This window comes from Triturus cristatus, chromosome 3_2, assembly GCF_964204655.1.
Source record: "Triturus cristatus chromosome 3_2, aTriCri1.1, whole genome shotgun sequence".
Classification (NCBI taxonomy): Eukaryota; Metazoa; Chordata; class Amphibia; order Caudata; family Salamandridae; genus Triturus; species Triturus cristatus.
Window position 1 is genome coordinate 826211968 of NC_140584.1, and position 17644 is coordinate 826229611.

The window sequence follows — 17644 nt, forward strand, 5'->3', positions numbered from 1 at the left end:
TGTAAGAGCATTGGCAGGGTGCAAGCTATAGTAAAAGTTTACAGGAAATTGGTAGTGGATGATGCCGGAAGGAGGGTGTGTGTGAGAGCTGTAAATAATGGTGTCGGATGTGGGGAAGCTTGAAGTAACTGGAGATGTGGCTGGTGAAGGAGTGTTACTGCACTGCACGAAAGGACTCGGCCCAGGAAATGATTGAAGGGAACAGCACAGGACATTACCGCAATTCCCTCGGACTCGTACTCCTCCTGTTCAGACTTCAGGGTGAGCTCGATGAAAAGCTGCTGCAATTTCTCATTACAATAATTAATGCAAAACTGTTCAAAGCTGTAAGAAATTAAATAAAATTATAAAAGAAGCAATAACTCTGCATCACAGACATAAGTTTCTCACCATAGTAACACTTGTACTTTTTATTTTACGGTTAGATTGATGAGACTGGAAGAATGATAAGAGTACTAACTTTATCTGGGCCACGTACACCCCTACTCCTAGCCTCTTACTCACATGCCAACTTTGCCTCAATGGCTTTTATTCCTATTTTTTTTTTAACCAAGTGTGAATGGTGTAAAATCTCAAGTTTTTCGATTCGATTCAAGAGAACAGCCAGAGCATGATTGTTTTCTGAATTTCAGTAAGTCTGTTTCCTTGCACCATTCTGCAAATGAATAATCCAAGAGACATCATCTTGACCAATGAAGTTTCTGCCACCATGGCAAACTTTTCTGAACCAAAAAAAAATAAAATCAGCAGATATCGAGGAATGCAGGGCATTGGTAGAAATATGCGGCTTGATTATATCACTATAGCTTGTGGGTTTGCAATCCCACAGGGTCTTGTTTATCAGGAAGCTTGCCTTAAACATCACTCAGCTGGACACTGAAAGTAAAAAAAAAAACCTGTGAATTGATGGAGTAAAAAGGGGCAATTTATTCTATCTCACTAATAGAGGTGGGCCTAGGTAATCAGAACTCACTGCAGAAAAAGCATTTTATCACTAGCAAGTTGGAATGATATATACATGGAAGGGGACAAAGGTGATGGATAGGAGGTGTCTGTGAAAAAAGAGCATTTAGGAAATAAGTATTAAAATTATAATGGTGGGAAGCATGTTCTTAGTTATATGCCAAGTGCCCTTTTGTTCAAAGAATGTGAGAAAGCTTCCAAAGCACAAAAACCATGTTAGATGGTAATTGTGATGATCAGCATGGGCTTCACAAAGAGGTTTTGTGACATGACCTGCACTACACCACCATTTCCCTTGTTTGCAAATTAGCCCTTGAGCCAGCTTTGCAGACTGCATCTACTGGACCATGTTACTGGAAAGCCAAGGCTGGACACTGCTTTGACTGTGAATGTCTAAAAGTTAATGTCAGTAAGGGAGAAGAGCCCTGTATTTTGTGACAAGCCAAAATGAGCCACATGAAAGTTCATACTGTATCAAACTAGATTCCTGAACTTCAACCAGCAAACAAGTGGGACATACTCAAAATGGTCCAGCAGGTGTTTGGGAGTTGTTAGTAATGAAACTGGTTTTTTTAAGCTCCAGCAAAGCACTTTCCCACACTCCCCATCACAAGACTGGAGTTGCCTCTGAATATCTTGTATTTATGTAGGTCATTAGAAGCCCACTGACAGAAAATCCTGTTGGGCCTGTTGACCCTGGGAGGCTGAGAGGGTCTGCACAAGTACAGGGCACAGTCGTCAAACAGAGAATCGTGTGCTAATGTCAACAGCAGTGCAGTCAGTGTGGCAACAATGCCACCAATGCCAACAAATCTATGCACTCCTTTGTTGGTACGTAGACTCTCCCAGGTACCAATTCTGACATATTTTAGTGGCGGTACAACCATATGGCATATCAGATGAAGCAGGCTTTCAAGTCACTTTGGGGTTGATACAATAACTAGGCCACAACACTTTAAACCTACTCCTTACATAGTGACATGGAGATTAATGACCTCCACGGCATGAAAAGATCAATCCTGAGGACCGATAGCCACTATGAAAGAGTCACTGGTGGTTTACGCCCCCTATAGGGATAAGGATATGTAAATAATGAACATATTCTTATTGCACTAGGGCACAGAGGAGTGGCAGCTAAACTATGTGTGGGGACCTAAAAAGATACAACCTACAGAAGAGTGACAGGTACACATTGTGCCAGAGAGTAGCAGGGACATAGTATACCGAGAAGGAACAGGCACCTGTAAGTACCAGAGACAGATACACACTGCACAAAGAAGCAGTAGGAATAAATTACACATTGAAGGTGCAGGTACACATCATATATAGAAGGTAGACTGCCAAGTATGCTTTGGTAATTGAGGCAAACTCAACTAATATCGAGCACGTCAGGGGTGGGTAAGGCTCCACTCTAGAGAACACTCACCTGTTGTGCTGAAAGACCTCAAAGCCATAAATATCTAGCAGTCCAATGACAGAAGCTGATCCCTTGCTGCGATGTTCCTCTTCCTAAAAAACAGGCGGGAAAAGAAAAGGTGAGTTAGCTGATTGACGATACCATCTCTTGTTTGTGGAGGACCAGGAAAGTATAACCCCTGGACTAGGGCAGGACAGCACACCTTGAATGGAGAAGAGGGAGTTTTTTTGTAGCAAATGCCATTCCAGGGCATGGGGACAAACCCACATGAGAGAAGGGGTTATGTACTGGTGAAAGATTTCAAATAAGGGCTGTAGAATGGAATGGTGACTTCACTGGTGGAAACACAACTCCTAAAGACCATTAAAAATAGAAACATTCAATTATTGACTTTGACATTAATCTCCCGATATTCACGTCAAACTATTTAAGTACAACAAAATAATTATTTGGAACCCTGGGATAGGACACCATAACTGTAACATGAAAACACATATCTCGGTCTCAATGAGCCTTAGGTGGTGAACACCACCACAAATGGACTGATTAAACTCCACACCTGGATTAAGGGAACATTTGGTGCTGGAGGAGACCATTTCTGATTGAAAGCATAATATGGGCGACAATGTGCTGGTGCAGGGTGCCTTTCTGGACAGAGTGAGCTTGAGTTTGTGTAAGACAACACACCTGAGATGGGATAAAGTTTGCGGATTGAAAAGAACAACCCTGAGCTGATATAGAGTACATATGGACTATGGAAGAGTAGATTGTTAGACGTAGGGGTGTGGCCTGGAAAGGGGAACCACACTCTGATGTAGAGAAACTGAGCTGGGTAAGGTCACAAGAATCAAAGCTAGAAAAGTGTTACATAGTACAAGACAAGACACTTGTGCTGATGGAGCCTTATGTGGTGTGTGTGTGTGAGGTGGCGAATACCCTCTTGGACATCCAAAGGATGAGGGGAAGCAGGGCTCGGAAGAGGACACTCGACCTGGAAAGGTCGACTGTGAACTTCTGAAGGACATAACTGAGATGGGTTGCAGTTAATGTAGAACTTACATGGGGCAGTAAAATGCCTTTAATTGTGAGCATGGTTGGTAGAAGGTAGTATTTGGCTGGAGGAGTGATTCGGATAAATATATACCACATCAGCACAAGAGGAGTGTGAGCTGGAGAAGGGCATAAAACTAATACTATTACGTATAAAGTTGGATAACTCTAACTGAATCATGACTGACGACATCAACACTGGAGTAAGATCTGGCAATAACTTTTAATTTTGTGTCCAAATAGTTTCCACAGTCACTTAGGCTTTCGGAAAAGCCCGGAGATATCCCTTCTCCTCTACATCAGCACAATACTCACTTCAGCCCCTCAGTTGCTTTTTACTCTTCTAATACAACATTTATTTCCTATTGGATAATTTACTACATTATTGTTGATTTTACAGCGTGAAGTCCTTTAATTCATCCTACACTGTGATAGGCATTCGTTTACAAAAACTGTATCTGCAGTTGGTATAATTTGGGATCTACACAACAGAACATAACTTAATTTGCCTAGATCCCCCAGGTGGTGATGCTGGAAGCTATCAAACACAAACTACATGTTCGAGGAACCCAAGGACCAGGGTGGGGCAGCGTCCACTGAGACACAGGAGTAGGAGGGAATCTCCACTCTCTTTTCTGGTAACCCAGGTGATTCCCAAGTGGTGGTCAAGGATGTGTCTTTTATTGATATTAGACATGGTGAAAGAAAACAGCAATATAGCACAGTACAATAGGACCACAAGACCCAACCATTTGCCCCACACCCTACGGTATTTATTCAGACATCCCCGTGCTTCATACATAGGTTTTTCCTGTGTGGCACACCAGTCTACCTCTTCACGCCATTTCTTGAGGCTAGGCGAATGATGTGTCTTTGAAGGACGCAATTACAAATACTATACTTCAGATTTCATAATGCCCATAAATCTAGTGCTAAATCTAATTGCAATCGCTTGCTTTTCTGTCGTGCTTAGTTGCCCATATTTTCCAATAGGTATATCATAGCTGTGTCAGCGGTGCCAGCAAGTGCACCACCTTCATAAAGCAATACTAGAATTGTGTGTACGCCCCCTTTCTCTTTTGGCCCACGTAAACAGGATAAAAGAAACTTCATAGTGTACGTAATGGTTTATGTAAGTACCATTAAGAATACTTTTTGTCCTCCTTCTTTGCCTCTGCAGGTTTCTCCGAATTTGTTGGCTGTGTGCTCCCTTTTCCCTTTGCGAGTCTAGAAACTAAACAGCATGCTCTTTCAGGATTCTGCTGTTGCTAATCCTTGGAAATCGCAGCTCACATGCTGTACTGCACTCTCACTAGAATGTGTTAGCTTGGCGAAGGAGCTTTGTGCTGCCAAAGACACAAGAAAAGCTTTAGTGGGAAGTGTTAAATATGAGGCGTGTCTGGGGCCTCACACTATTATTCCAGTAGTGTCATTTTTGTTATTAAGAATGCCGTTTTTTTTAACCCAGGTGTAATATTCATTTTTAATAAATGCCAACCCTTAATCCCCAAATTGGAGTAATTTAGGATCAGTTCCCTTACCTTGTATGTCAGAGAGCTGTTGATCTTGTTAACCAACCAAGAGAAGGTGCGTCCATACACAGCCTTGGATAGAGCATCACGGGCATAGGCTGCCTGCTCCAGATTTAGGGGGCTGTTTAACTGCAGGTGGAGAAGAAAGGCCAAGGAAAACAATATTAACCTTATGATTACTGCACTCAAGCAGTCTACAGCAAAAGTCATTGTTCCAATCACAGAGAGTCGATTGAGGAAAGACCCCCACCCCCTCCACACTCTCAAGCCTAATGGGATCACACAAACGCCAGACTCATCGATATCCCAAACGTGAAACACTTGCCTTCCTGAATGCCAAGTGCAATCCCAAGGGGACTGGCATTATCCAAGAATAGTCCTTGGTCTTACTCAAGTTTGCATCCTGTCTACCTATGGGAACACTGTTCCAGGGGGGCGTGGCTTAACACGCAGCGAGAGCGGACATGCCCGGGTAGAGCTCCTGCCTGAGCTCGCTTACCCCGGGTCTTTTATCCGCCGAAAACTCCTTTTTCTGGCCCGAAACTGCCAGCGGACCGGATTCGGCATCTGCTGCATGCCCTGGCCGAATTTGGGGCACATCGGAGACACCGCGCACCACCGGCGCCGACGGCGAGCCTGGAGCCGTCCTGGTGCGCCCGCACCTGGGGAAGACGCCCACGCGAGTCCCCGGCTCGGGGTGACACACCAGGCCTCGGGCTGTGACCTGCGAGGAGCCCTGCGGCCTCCCATGATCCGACACTGCAGACGGCCCTGAACCGGTCCCTGCTGTGCGCCCTGGCTGACCTTGGGGCGCATCAGCGACGCCACACGACACTGTTACCGACGACGAGCCTGGCGCTGCACTGACGAGCCCACACCTGGGGACGACGCCTACGCGAGTTCGCGGCTCGAGACGTCCCAACAGGCCTCACGCTGCGGCATACGAAGAGGCCCGCGGCTGCTGTCGTGACACCCCCACGAGACGGGCACAGCGACCGGGGGCGCCTGGAGGCCCCCCCTCCCCCGTTGGAAGACTTCGGACGACGACGGCGGGCTGGGAACGGCTTCAGGTGCCCGCGCGGATGCCATCTGCGATGCCCAGCATACACGTGAGTCGGCGGACAGGGGCCTGGGGGCCGGCGGGGTAGAACCGGAGAGGGGACGGAAGCGGGAATCCGAGGAGGAGACGGCGACCCTCGGACCCGCGACGCAGCGCAGGGAATTCACCTCCCCCCCGCTCTGGCCTGACGACTGATGCACCGCAACTCGGCCTCCCTCACGCAGGCTCCCCACAGACCAGTACGCCGCTTGTGGCGACGAAGCTCCGTGAGACTGGAACAGATAGGAGCTGCACAAGCGCCCAGATTCCCTGGGCAGAGAGGACATCTGCCCTGCGCTGCTTGGAGCCCCTAGCTCTTCGACGGGGGAAACGCAGCTTACAACGGCGATCCCGGAGACGCTGAGGTGGCCTATCGCGACCAACGGGCCCCTGCCACACAACGCCGAGGGTCATTAACTTGCGCTCGCCACCAGCTCCATGCCGGGAGGAGCGCGGACACGTACTGGATCGGGACCTGCGGTGGCGAAGGGGAGACAAACGAAAACGGCGCACAAGATGGATACCGACCACGTGGCGGCGAAGTTAGACAGCGTCTTGGCAGCCATGGAGCGGATGGAAGAGTCGCTGCAACAGACGCGCACCTCTCTGGAGACCAGAATCGATGGCGTGGCGATAGACTTGACCCACCTCCGCGCCGACCACAAGAAGCTACAAGACCGCACCACGACCCTGGAAGATAGAGTGGCAGCGATTGAACCATTGACGGCACAAACAGACAAAAAGGTACATGACCTCCTCACCAGAATGGACCTCTTGGAGGGCAGGGCTGAGGATGCGGAAGGACGGGCACGAAGAAATAACATTCGCCTCGTGGGCATCCCAGAGAAATGGGAGGGAGCGGACCCCACACGTAGGGTTGAGGACTGGCTACGAGGCCTACTTCCAGCTGGCACGCTTTCCCCCTACTTCGTGGTGGAGAGAGCTCACCGTGTGCCCATGCGGCCGCTCCCTCCGGGTTCTAACCCCAGGCCATTCCTCCTTCGAGTACTCAACTACCGAGACCGAGACGCGATCCTGCGAGAAGCCAGGAACCTCGGGGAGGTCACCATCGAGAACGCTGCGGTGATGTTTTTCCCGGACTACACTGCCAAAGTCCAGAGACAGAGACACTCCTTCCTAGCTATCAAACGGAGGCTGCGTGAAGCAAACCTCAAGTACTCGCTACTTTTCCCGGCCAAACTACGAGTAGTGCTACGTGACAAGACGCACTTCTTCATGAGCCCCGAGGAGGCTGAGGCCTGGTAGGATGGAGGAATGCCTGACGCGCCGCGAAGGGCACCGGGAGCCAACACGATAGAAAAGTCCAGGGGCCCGGGAAGGCGACGCCGACGAAGATCATCCACGCCACCGCTGCTCGGGGAGGCAGTACGCCGCTCCCCGCCGGCAGCCCTAGTCCAACAGGAGCAACAGGATGCTTTACGCAGGGTGGCGGAAATCAGCAACTCCCCGGCGCCGTCGCTCCACCCGGGCGCCAGCCCAGCGGCGTCTTCTACAGATGACGAGGCGATATATGGACTGCCGGACACGCAGAGCTCTGGGGGACCCCCGGAGGTCACACCCCAGACTGTGGATCTCTTTGGCTGACGGCGGCTAGGCCTGGCTGCTGCCACCTGCATAATGTGAACCTGCCTAGGCTCCTGCCTGGCTGCCCCGCCTGGCCCTGGGGTTGCCCTGGGCCTGCCGACGCTCGCACTGTCGCTGCCCTGGGGAGCCGAAATGCGGAACTGGCCACTGTAAGTACTTTACCTACTTGTTCATCTGCGGCTCATACACCTCCACTGCAGACACGAGGGAGTGCCCCGCTGCGACTCGTTGCCGGCCCGCGGCGGCTTGACCTGACTGGGAGGAGGCTTACACCCCCCCTGACACCCTTGCACGCCCCTGACTGATGCCTGAGCGTGCAGCTGCCGCGGCATGGAATAGGAGACACTGGGCGTCCGCTGGCCAGCGAGGGCTTGCGCGCCACACCCGGGAGAGACACTGGGCACATCCACAACTGCACTGTTTTAATCACTGTTCGTACGCAACCACAAGCACCCCCTTAGACTGTATAGTTCGCGAGCTCACTTGAGTGTTTGGACGGCGACCTGTTGTGCGGCCGACCTTTTGGTATTTGGACTCTGTTGCCATGTTAAGGCCTTTTACGTTCCCCCTTTTCCCTACCCCACTACCCTGTTGGAGATCATGGTACTGTGAATATGACACTTACGATAGCTGCGTTGCTGGGACGGGCTGCTGGAGCTGGGGGACCTCTGAACGAGGGACCGCGCCTTGGGAGGGGAGGAGGCGCACACGCACGAGTAGCTGCTATGGCTAATATACAACTATGCACCTGGAACGTCAGGGGAATGCACACACCAACCAGACGCTATCAAATATACTCATACCTAAAGCGCCATCAAATCAACATTGCGCTACTCCAAGAGACCCACTTGAACGGTGCTGAGGTGCAAGCGCTGCGCCGTAGATGGAGAGGGCAGCTTTACGCCACGGAGTACTCCTCCTACGTGCGCGGCACACTGATATGGATCCGCCCTGGGACCCCCTGGGTAACTAAGGAGGTGGCGGTGGACGGGGAGGGCAGATATGCGGCTGTGCAGGGCAGACTGGATGGCCAGCCTCTCACACTGGTATCCCTATATTCCCCCAATGTAGATCAGGGCAGCTTCCTGGCGCGACTCTCGCAGGCCATGGCACCATGGCATGCAACCTCGTGGATAATAGGGGGCGATTACAATTGCACACTAGATACGGCGCTGGACCGCTCCTTCCCACCCCCCGCCAATGCCTCTACAAGGGGAGCCACAAAAGCGTTACTGGACTGGGCTGCGCAATGGGACCTACATGATGTCTGGCGGCAGCGCAACCCGGGGGTGCGGACGTATTCTTACTACTCTGGTGCTCACGACTTACATGTCCGACTGGACAGGTTTATGGCCTCCACTGCCCTCTTACCCCACGTGACGGACACACAATACATGGGCCGCACGCACTCGGACCACAACCCACACTTCATGTCCATAGCCTGGGCGCACCCACACCCTCCTGTCCCCACTTGGCGCTTGCAACCTGCGCTGCTGCTAGACGCGGCTTTCCGGGATAATCTGCTTACATGCGTCGCGCAATACTTCGAGGACAACGCTGGCACGGCGTCCACTCCACAGACGGAATGGGACGCCTTCAAGGTAGTACTTAGGGGACATTGTTTGCGCACACAGGGGCACATAAGGCATCAATTGGAGAGGGACTTGACTAGACTAGAGTCGGACTTACTGCTACGGGAGGAGGGGGCTGTGGCTGGCGACGAGGGCCCGCTGCAAGAGGCCCGAACGGAACATGCACGCCTTTTAGAGCGACTCCGGAACATAAATTATGCCGCGCACTCGGCGAGGACGCATCACCTGGGCGACAGACCTGGCAAGCTTTTAACGTGGCTAATCTCTCAGGAGACCCGCTCGACACCAGTGGCGGCTGTACGGACGGGAGGGGGGGACTTGGTGTACACACAGATCGGTATCCACGATGCCTTCACGGCTCATTATGAAGAGCTGTATCGCTCCCGCTTGGCGGTCTCTCCTATGGCTATCGCTGACTACCTCTCCCCCCTGCCAATGCCGCAGCTCACTGTTGCGCAGCAGGACGAACTGGGTGCCCCTCTGGAGCCTGACGAGCTCCGAGAAGCCATCTTTAATCTGTCGAATGGCAAAACGCCAGGCCCGGATGGATTGCCGGCGGAGATGTACAAGGCCGGCTCGGATATACTCATTCCGGAGCTACTGAAGATGTACACCACGGCAGCGGAGGATGCCGCTTTACCCCCAACACTAAATGAGGCCACACTAGTCTCTATTCTTAAACCGGGCAAGGATAGTACGCAGGTGGGCTCTTACCGTCCATTGGCACTCCTGAACACAGATTATAAAATCTTGGCTTCTACCTTGGCTAGGAGACTGGCCCCCCATGTGCCCACCTTAGTACACCGCGACCAGAATGGGTTCGTCCCCACACGCCACACTTCCTTCAACATACGCCGCCTCTTCCGGGTGCAGGAATACGCTACGCAGCAGTGGCCGAGAGCGGGATGCCTCATATTGGATTTGGAGAAGGCTTTCGACTCTGTGGAGTGGTCGTACCTGCGGGCGGTTACAGAGAAGTATCAACTGGGGGGAGGATACCAGACCATGATTGGCCTGCTTTACGGTAGGCCGACGGTCCGGGTCCGCACGGGCCGTCTCCTCTCGGACACCGTCCGGGTCTGCAGGGGCACCCGCCAGGGCTGCCCGTTGTCGCCACTGCTGTTCTCATTGGCCATGGAGCCACTGGCCACGACCCTCAGAGCGCACGGGCTGGAATGGGGGATCCCGCTGGCGGACGGCTTACACGCCGTGTCACTGTATGCAGATGACTTGCTGCTGTACGTCAGGGACATAACCGCCATCCCTGCCTCCCTCGCTGACATTTTCCGCACCTTTGAGGGAATATCGGGCCTCAGAGTTAACTGGGCCAAGTCGGGGGCGTACCCCTTTAACCCAGACGTGCAGGAATGTGACATCCGGCTGGGAGGAGACAGGCTGCAATGGCATCCCACCACTTTCCGATACCTCGGGATCCGAATATATCGAACACCGGCAGATGTCTTGGAAGGGAACCTCTGCAGAGCGATCGCTTCCGTCCGAGCGCAAATTGGCTTTTGGAATACCCTACCCCTAAACGTGCCCAGCCGTGTGGCGCTGACCAAAATGATTGTGCTACCTCGCCTCCTATACTACTTCGCGAATATGCCTCTGTATGTGCCCGTCAGGCTCTTTCGCGACCTAGAGGCACTGCTCCGCTCCCTCATCTGGAACAAGGGGAGGCCACGAGTGGCGCTGACTAAATTATATATGCCCACAGACTCGGGGGTCCTGGCGGTTCCTAACCTGGAGCTGTACTATCTCGCGGTGCAGATGCAATGGGTGGCGGGATGGCTGAGCGGCAAACAACTCGAAGACACGGCCACACATATGGCTGCATGGACACAAACGCAAATTAATGCGCTGTTCCATCCGATAACCCGCGCACCCTGCCCCTCCCAGATCTACCTGGCAGTGGGGCGCAGATGCTTTCTGAGGAGCCTTCGTCTCACGCGCGCTACTAAACCTTACGCCCCTAGCGTGCCACTCTTGGGTATGCCTGGCCCGACGGGGCCGCTCACGGAGGCTCACCTAGCTAGCTGGGACCAGGCGGGAGTGGCCACACTGAGCGGTCTATATGCTGATGGCGAACTGCTCACTTTCGCCAACTTGGCTGAAGACTCGACTCTCCCGGCGGGACAGTTCCTCCTACACGCCTCCCTCTTGCGCACACTCACGGCTTCCTGGGGTGACATGACAAATGAGCCTCCGATGCATACCTTCATGCAATACCTACACGTTATGGGCCATGGCGCGCACATCGTACACTGGCTGGCGCAGGCGCTACAGGCGCACTCGCAGCCATCCACAATAACATTGAGGGGGCGCTGGGCGACGGACAGGGGAAGAGACTGGACGGACAAGGAATGGGCAATGATACTGACCGGCCCGACGAACATCCCACGTAATCCCCGCTTTAAACTTATACAGTACTACATCCTACAGCGCGCATACCTCACCCCGGATAAAATTAACAGATACTTTGCGAGGACAGATGCAACCTGCCCGCGATGCTTACTGCCGGGAGCGGACTTTTTACATATGCTATGGCACTGCCCGGAGATACAGGCGTACTGGGACACGGTGCTGACACTGCTCGCGCGCGGCGCAGATGGGCGGCTCCCGCATACATGGGAAACATGCATTCTAGGACTCTACCGGCGCACAAAAGAAAATAAGGTGCAGGCACGCTTTTGGGACATGGGTCTTATCACGGCCAAACGCATGCTTACCAAGCACTGGAAGGCAACCGTTCCCCCACACGTACGCCACTGGAGAGCCTCTTTTGTTAACTGGGCGCAAGCGGAGAGCGCGGTGCTCCTTCGTGAGGAAACGGCAGGGCTCCGGAAGTTCCCCATCGCGCACCTTTGGGATAATCTCCTTGGCACATTCCACAGGGCTTGCCGGGATAGGGGGATAACCTGAATCCCTGGGGCATGTCGCACCTCTGCTGGCGGGGCGGCGACGGCCCTGGGGCTGCTGGGAGGACGACTCTTATCCCCCCCCCCTACTTGCCCCTGCTTGCTCCCCGATGCCCTAGGGATGCTGGTGGGCGGGTGCGGACACGGACGCTAGGGAATCCCAGCCTCCTTGCAGGCCCTCTTTTCCTTTTGTTCCCCTCTCCTAGCTTGCGACTCCCCGCGCACACCGCGCGGTCCTGCCGTGCCCAGTCTGACAGTCGATGACCCTCCTGCTCTGCCGCAGACTGATCTCCCCCCCCCCCTTCTTTCCCCCTCTCCCCCTCAGCCCTAATTGAGTTCACGACCTTAACCCTAGCACATACTATTGCTATGCATAAACGGGATAGATAAGGACTATGATGCTGCATACCAGGCTCGCCAGATCTACGCGCTGCCATATGGGTAGCTGTGAGCTATACTGCGTTATCCTTGCCGCGCTTCGGCCCACACTCTGAACGCGCTGCTGGTGCTCGACCACCCGGAGGCCTCTACACTCTGGGGAAACGGAGACTCACGCTGAGTCACTGGCTCGGGGCTTGGGTGGCGGCCGGTGTAGCCGTGGAGTGGGCTAAACCACAGCGCCATCCTCTACCGTTGATAGCATGCACCTGGGACACCACTAAAATTTAAAAAGCACATACATAACATTACGCACCTACTCCTTTCCCAATGCACACACCTCCATTCTGTGCGCATGTTACCCTGAATGATGCCGCCGGACCCCCGGGTTGTCGGCTAAATGGCTGTGTTCTAATATCTGGAGATGTACACTTTACCTAACTGCTTTACCACCTGGACGGTGACTGTGCGTTGTAAGATAACATAAATGTGCACAATAAAGGTTTACAAAAAAAAAAAAAAAAAAAAAAAAATGGGAACACTGTTCCAGAATGTTTGCCGCCCACAATGCCCCATTGCTTCCAGCTGTAAGCCTGCTGTGTCCCAGATGGGTGAGGCCCTAGCTCTCTTTGCCATGTACCAACACATAGCTGTTCAGCAGTGAGCCAGTGCTGTGAGACAGTGTTGCTGGGCATCATCACCTAGCTGCCCCTGTAGATATAACCATAAGACAGCCTGGACAGAGGACTAGTAACAGCAGGGACCTTGTCACAACAGTAGCCCACAAAGGTCAGACAAAGCTCCAAACCACAGAGCAGTCCGGGCATGTAATTAATCTGAGGCTCAGACGTCTGCTCTCATACCAGTGACGAGGGTTGACAAAATTCCAGAAGTTAACTCAAGTGATTAATAACCAAAACAAACCTTACAGCAATACCTATATACTTGTGCTGTCTGTTATACCTCAAGATGGGAGGACCAGTGCTTCTTATGTAAAGTAGCTCATAATATCAACATGTCTTATCTGAAGGTAATATGGTTGGAGTTTTTTTGTTATTTTATATAGAACAAGGTCTATTTCCAACATGTGTGTAACAATGTGTTTGTTTCTTTATTTTATTAATACATTTCAAACATTTATACATGATGACCCACTGAACCAAAATTCACATGGCTCATTAGTTGTATTGAGGGCAAGGTGCACGGATAAGGAAAATGTTACTATCCTGCAAGCATCTGTTCTTGCTGTGTACCTCTGAAGATTCACATGTTCTACATAATGCTGCCTTCCAGAATACAGGAAAAGAGACATTTTCTGTTAATAGCAAGTGCAGCTGCAGGAACACAAGCTCTGCGGAGACAAAAACCTTGTAAAGCAGGGGCTAGTGAATGTTTGTAATTAAGACCTTAAGACTGTCTGGGCAACTATAGTCTGTTTGCAAGCTAAGATGCCCACAAAATACAGCTTGATAAACATGTGGAAAGAGCCAGTTGGCCACTTTGCCAATGCCATCTAGACGCATGTTGCCTAGAAAGCAATGGTTGCTTTCTGGGCAGATCAGGTAGGACTCTCTCAGCTTTGTGGTAGCAGGCCTGGATGCACTTGACTGCCCATCTTGCTAGGCCAAGGATGGCCTTTGTGGGTTTCACAAAAGTGAAAAAGGGCTGATCAGACTAACCAAAGGGCCTGGTCCTGTCGATGTATTACATGAGAGCTCTTTTGACATCTAGCTAGCGACTAAGGCTGGGAAAAGAAGACTAGGAGTTCTATAGTTTGGTTAAGGTGGAAGTAATAGTCCATTTTGGGAAGAAATTCAGGGCTGGTTTTGAGAACAATTCTATCAACTTCAATGCAGGGTTCTCGTAAAGTATGTGCTTGCAATTCACTAATGTGTCTGAGGGAAGTAATGGCCACGAGGAAAGCTAATTTCAAGCAAAGGAACTAGAACGGTCATTAGTGTAAAGGTTCAGAGGTGGCCCCCATGAGGATTAACTAAGGTTCAAAAAAGGGGCAGGAGGTATTTCAGGAAGGTATGACCCTCTTAAGGCCTCCATGAAAGCTTAAATGTGGATGAGGGGGAGTTTTCCCTGTTTTGCACAATAGCCCACAACAGCAGCTAAATGTAGGCATGTTGATGTATAGGCAAGGCTTCAGTTCTGCAGATGCAGAAGATAGCAGATGATGTCCTGGATGTTATGCTTGAAGGGATTTAGGTGCTTGAAAATGCAGTTGTGGACAGATCTTTTCCACTTTGGAAGCAGACTTCCAGAAGAATGGTCATAAATCCTTGCTGATTGTTTAAATTAGGCAAATAAATTCTGAGAACCCAGGTGTCAGAACGCTAGGTTGAGCGGCCTGGGGATAGCCTGTCTCATCTGGCCCTGGCTCTCTGTGAGAAGATCCGACATGAGCGATAACTTCTTGTGAGGGCTGATGGACATCTCCAGGAGGATAGGTGTACCAGGGTCTTCCAGCCCAGATGAAAGCCACCAGGATGAGTGTCAGGGATCTTTGCCTCCTCTGCCTCACTATGCACTGGAGGAGCGGGAGAGACTGAAAAGTATAGGAAATGATACCTGACCAATTCATAGATGCCCATGTACTGTGGAAACATGGAGGCGATGTTTGGGCTTTTTGTGTTTTCAAGGGTTGCGTGTAGGTCTATTTGTGGGGTATCCTAAAACTTGAAGTACCTTGAAAGGGCATGCGGACGGGGTTCCGTCTCATGGACCTTTTGATGCATCCTGCTAATCAGGTCTGCAATGTTGTTGGCCATCTCCGCAAGGTGTTATGCTAGGAGTTGTGTGTCACAGTGGATCGCCCAATGACAAATCCCCATAGCTAATGAAGTGGTGAGAATGGGTGCCGCCCTGTTTCTGTAGTGCTGTTGTCTGTTTTGACTACCTTCCCTCGATTGACCTGAAAGGAGCTGTGAAGGCTAGTGGTATGGCTAGCAGTTCTAGGTAATTGATGTGACGGCCCTCGTGATGAGGCCATACCCTGAACAGTCATGTCGCTGAGGTGCACCCCCCAGTCTGAGAGAGAGGCGTTGATGGTGATGGTCACTAGTTGAATGCAGTACGTGAAATGTCTGCTCCACAACAAATAGTTACTGTTCCACCAATGCAGAGAGCACTCGATCTTACCAGCGACCTTCTGCCTATGACCACTGCCTGGTGAGGCACTCTTGTGGGGTTGTATATTGAGCTTGGCGTGAGACACAATGGGCTAGCCTCTCTCTGCGACTACATTCAACAGGGTCCCTTGGAAGGGTTGAGGCTGGAGATAGGACTTGCTGTCATTTATAGTGAATCAGAAGCTGTGGAGCAGTGAGAACGATGCCAGAGTGTTAGTGAGGCATTACACCCTAATGCCGCTCTTGATCAGCTAATGGTTGGCATAGGGAAAGATGTGACTGTCTGCCTTGACAGGTGGCCCAACACCCGGCATTTCGTGAACACCCTTATAGTCGTAATGACACCTAAAGGAAGTACTTTGAATTGATTGGTATTGATGCCCACTTACCACAAAACGAATATACCAGCGAAGGGCAGGGTGGATGGGTATGTGAAAGTAGGCATCTTTGAGGATGAGCACTGTTAAGTACATGCCTTGTTTGATAAGAGGGATGGCTTTTTGTAGGTTAGTCATATGGAAATGTTCTGACAAGGTGTAATTGTTGAGAGGCCTGAGATTTAAGAAAGATTAGAAGGAGCTGTGAAACTTGATGACCGATGTGGGTCGGCACCTTTGGTCAATTCTGAGGCCTTCTTTCTGTACCCACCAGAACCGGAAGGTATGCCGGGGCTCTGCAGAGGGTAGTCCTTTATGTCCATGCTCAGTGCCCGATTCCCGCAGGAGGGGTGCTCTACACTCCTTCATGGGACCTTTTGTGTGACCCTGGCTTGGTGGCATTTGTCTCAGAGCCGGATGGCGTACTTAGGACCCTGGACATGGTCTTTGTTCGAGGGCTGCTGGTTATTGGTGTTGGCTCAGCATCTTCCTCCTTGTGGTAAGAGGTACTCAAAGAAACAGTCTCCAGAATGGGTGATGCCTGGGCTTACAATAATCCAGAGGGGCCGAGCTCCTCACCAACAGCTGTCCTGGGTTTCAGAGGAGGTCTGTTGGTGCATTTTGTGATGTGCCCAGTGCCTTACAGTTTTGGTACCTTTGGATCTGCTTGAAGTGGGAGGCAAGGCAGGACTCGCATGAAGTGCTGTTTTTGCCTGGGAAGACAGATACGTAACAGACGTGATGATTCAACCACAGATATTTAGAGTTGCCCTGGAAGCAATGTTGAAAGAATGTCCATTCCATCACGCCCTTTAGGCCTGCATTCTTTGGAGCCAAAGTCCGAAGGAGGACTTGCAGTCCCCGAAGAGTGTGGGGAGGCCTCGAGCATCTGTCACAGCAAGTGTCCGTTGCAGAAGCGTGACAAAAGGTTGTCCAAGCATAAGTAGGTTTTTCCTAATGCGTCAGTGTCAAAATGTGTTTGTGTGGGGCCGAAAAACATGTTGAGAACAGGATGAACTCAGTCAGAGCCCTCTTGGTGTACATCGTAACCTGATCTAACATGGAGCCGGCGACAATGCGCAATATATGATAAGGAGTTACAAAACTAGACGTTAAGAGTATGCACAGCATTCGAATCTACATCCACACATGCTACGAACAGCATAGTTTTTAATATAGTGAACATTAATATCTGGCAGTTTCTGCAATTAAAAAAGAATGTTTACATGCAAGAAACAACATCTAAGAGAAAGACAAATAGGCAACATAATCCATTCATGCTTCATGCAAAGCAGCAAAACGGTACTTCTTATCACCAATTCTGCAAACAAACAATTAGTCAGAGCTTTTACTGCATACGCATACCTTTTCACCACAATAGCCACAGACATGCTCCTCTCCTAACCCTCACCTCTACTCCTTGAGTGTATACACAGTTATGCTCTCCTGAATGCATGCTCGCCTGACCTCTCTCAAGCCTCCTCCACACGTGGCAGGTTCCCCTCTCCTCCTCAAAACGTGTAAGCTGTACTTCACCATTTTAAGGCATGCTTGTTCATCTCATCCATTTGAGGGA

The 17644-nt window shown here is 51.1% G+C and overlaps 1 protein-coding gene across 5 annotated transcripts in view; it reads right to left on the reverse strand.

Moving 5' to 3' along the window:
- The window catches only part of MYO1C (myosin IC), a 416904-nt gene that overhangs the window by 108875 nt on the left and 290385 nt on the right, over window positions 1-17644 (reverse strand). For all 5 annotated transcript variants that reach the window (XM_085649047.1, XM_085649050.1, XM_085649051.1 and 2 more), the window contains exons 10-12: window positions 4972-5091; window positions 2390-2472; window positions 219-324 (exon numbers count right to left, since the gene is read on the reverse strand). In XM_085649047.1, the coding sequence (XP_085505173.1) occupies window positions 219-324; window positions 2390-2472; window positions 4972-5091 (309 nt within the window). The remainder of the gene's footprint in view (window positions 1-218; window positions 325-2389; window positions 2473-4971; window positions 5092-17644) is intronic.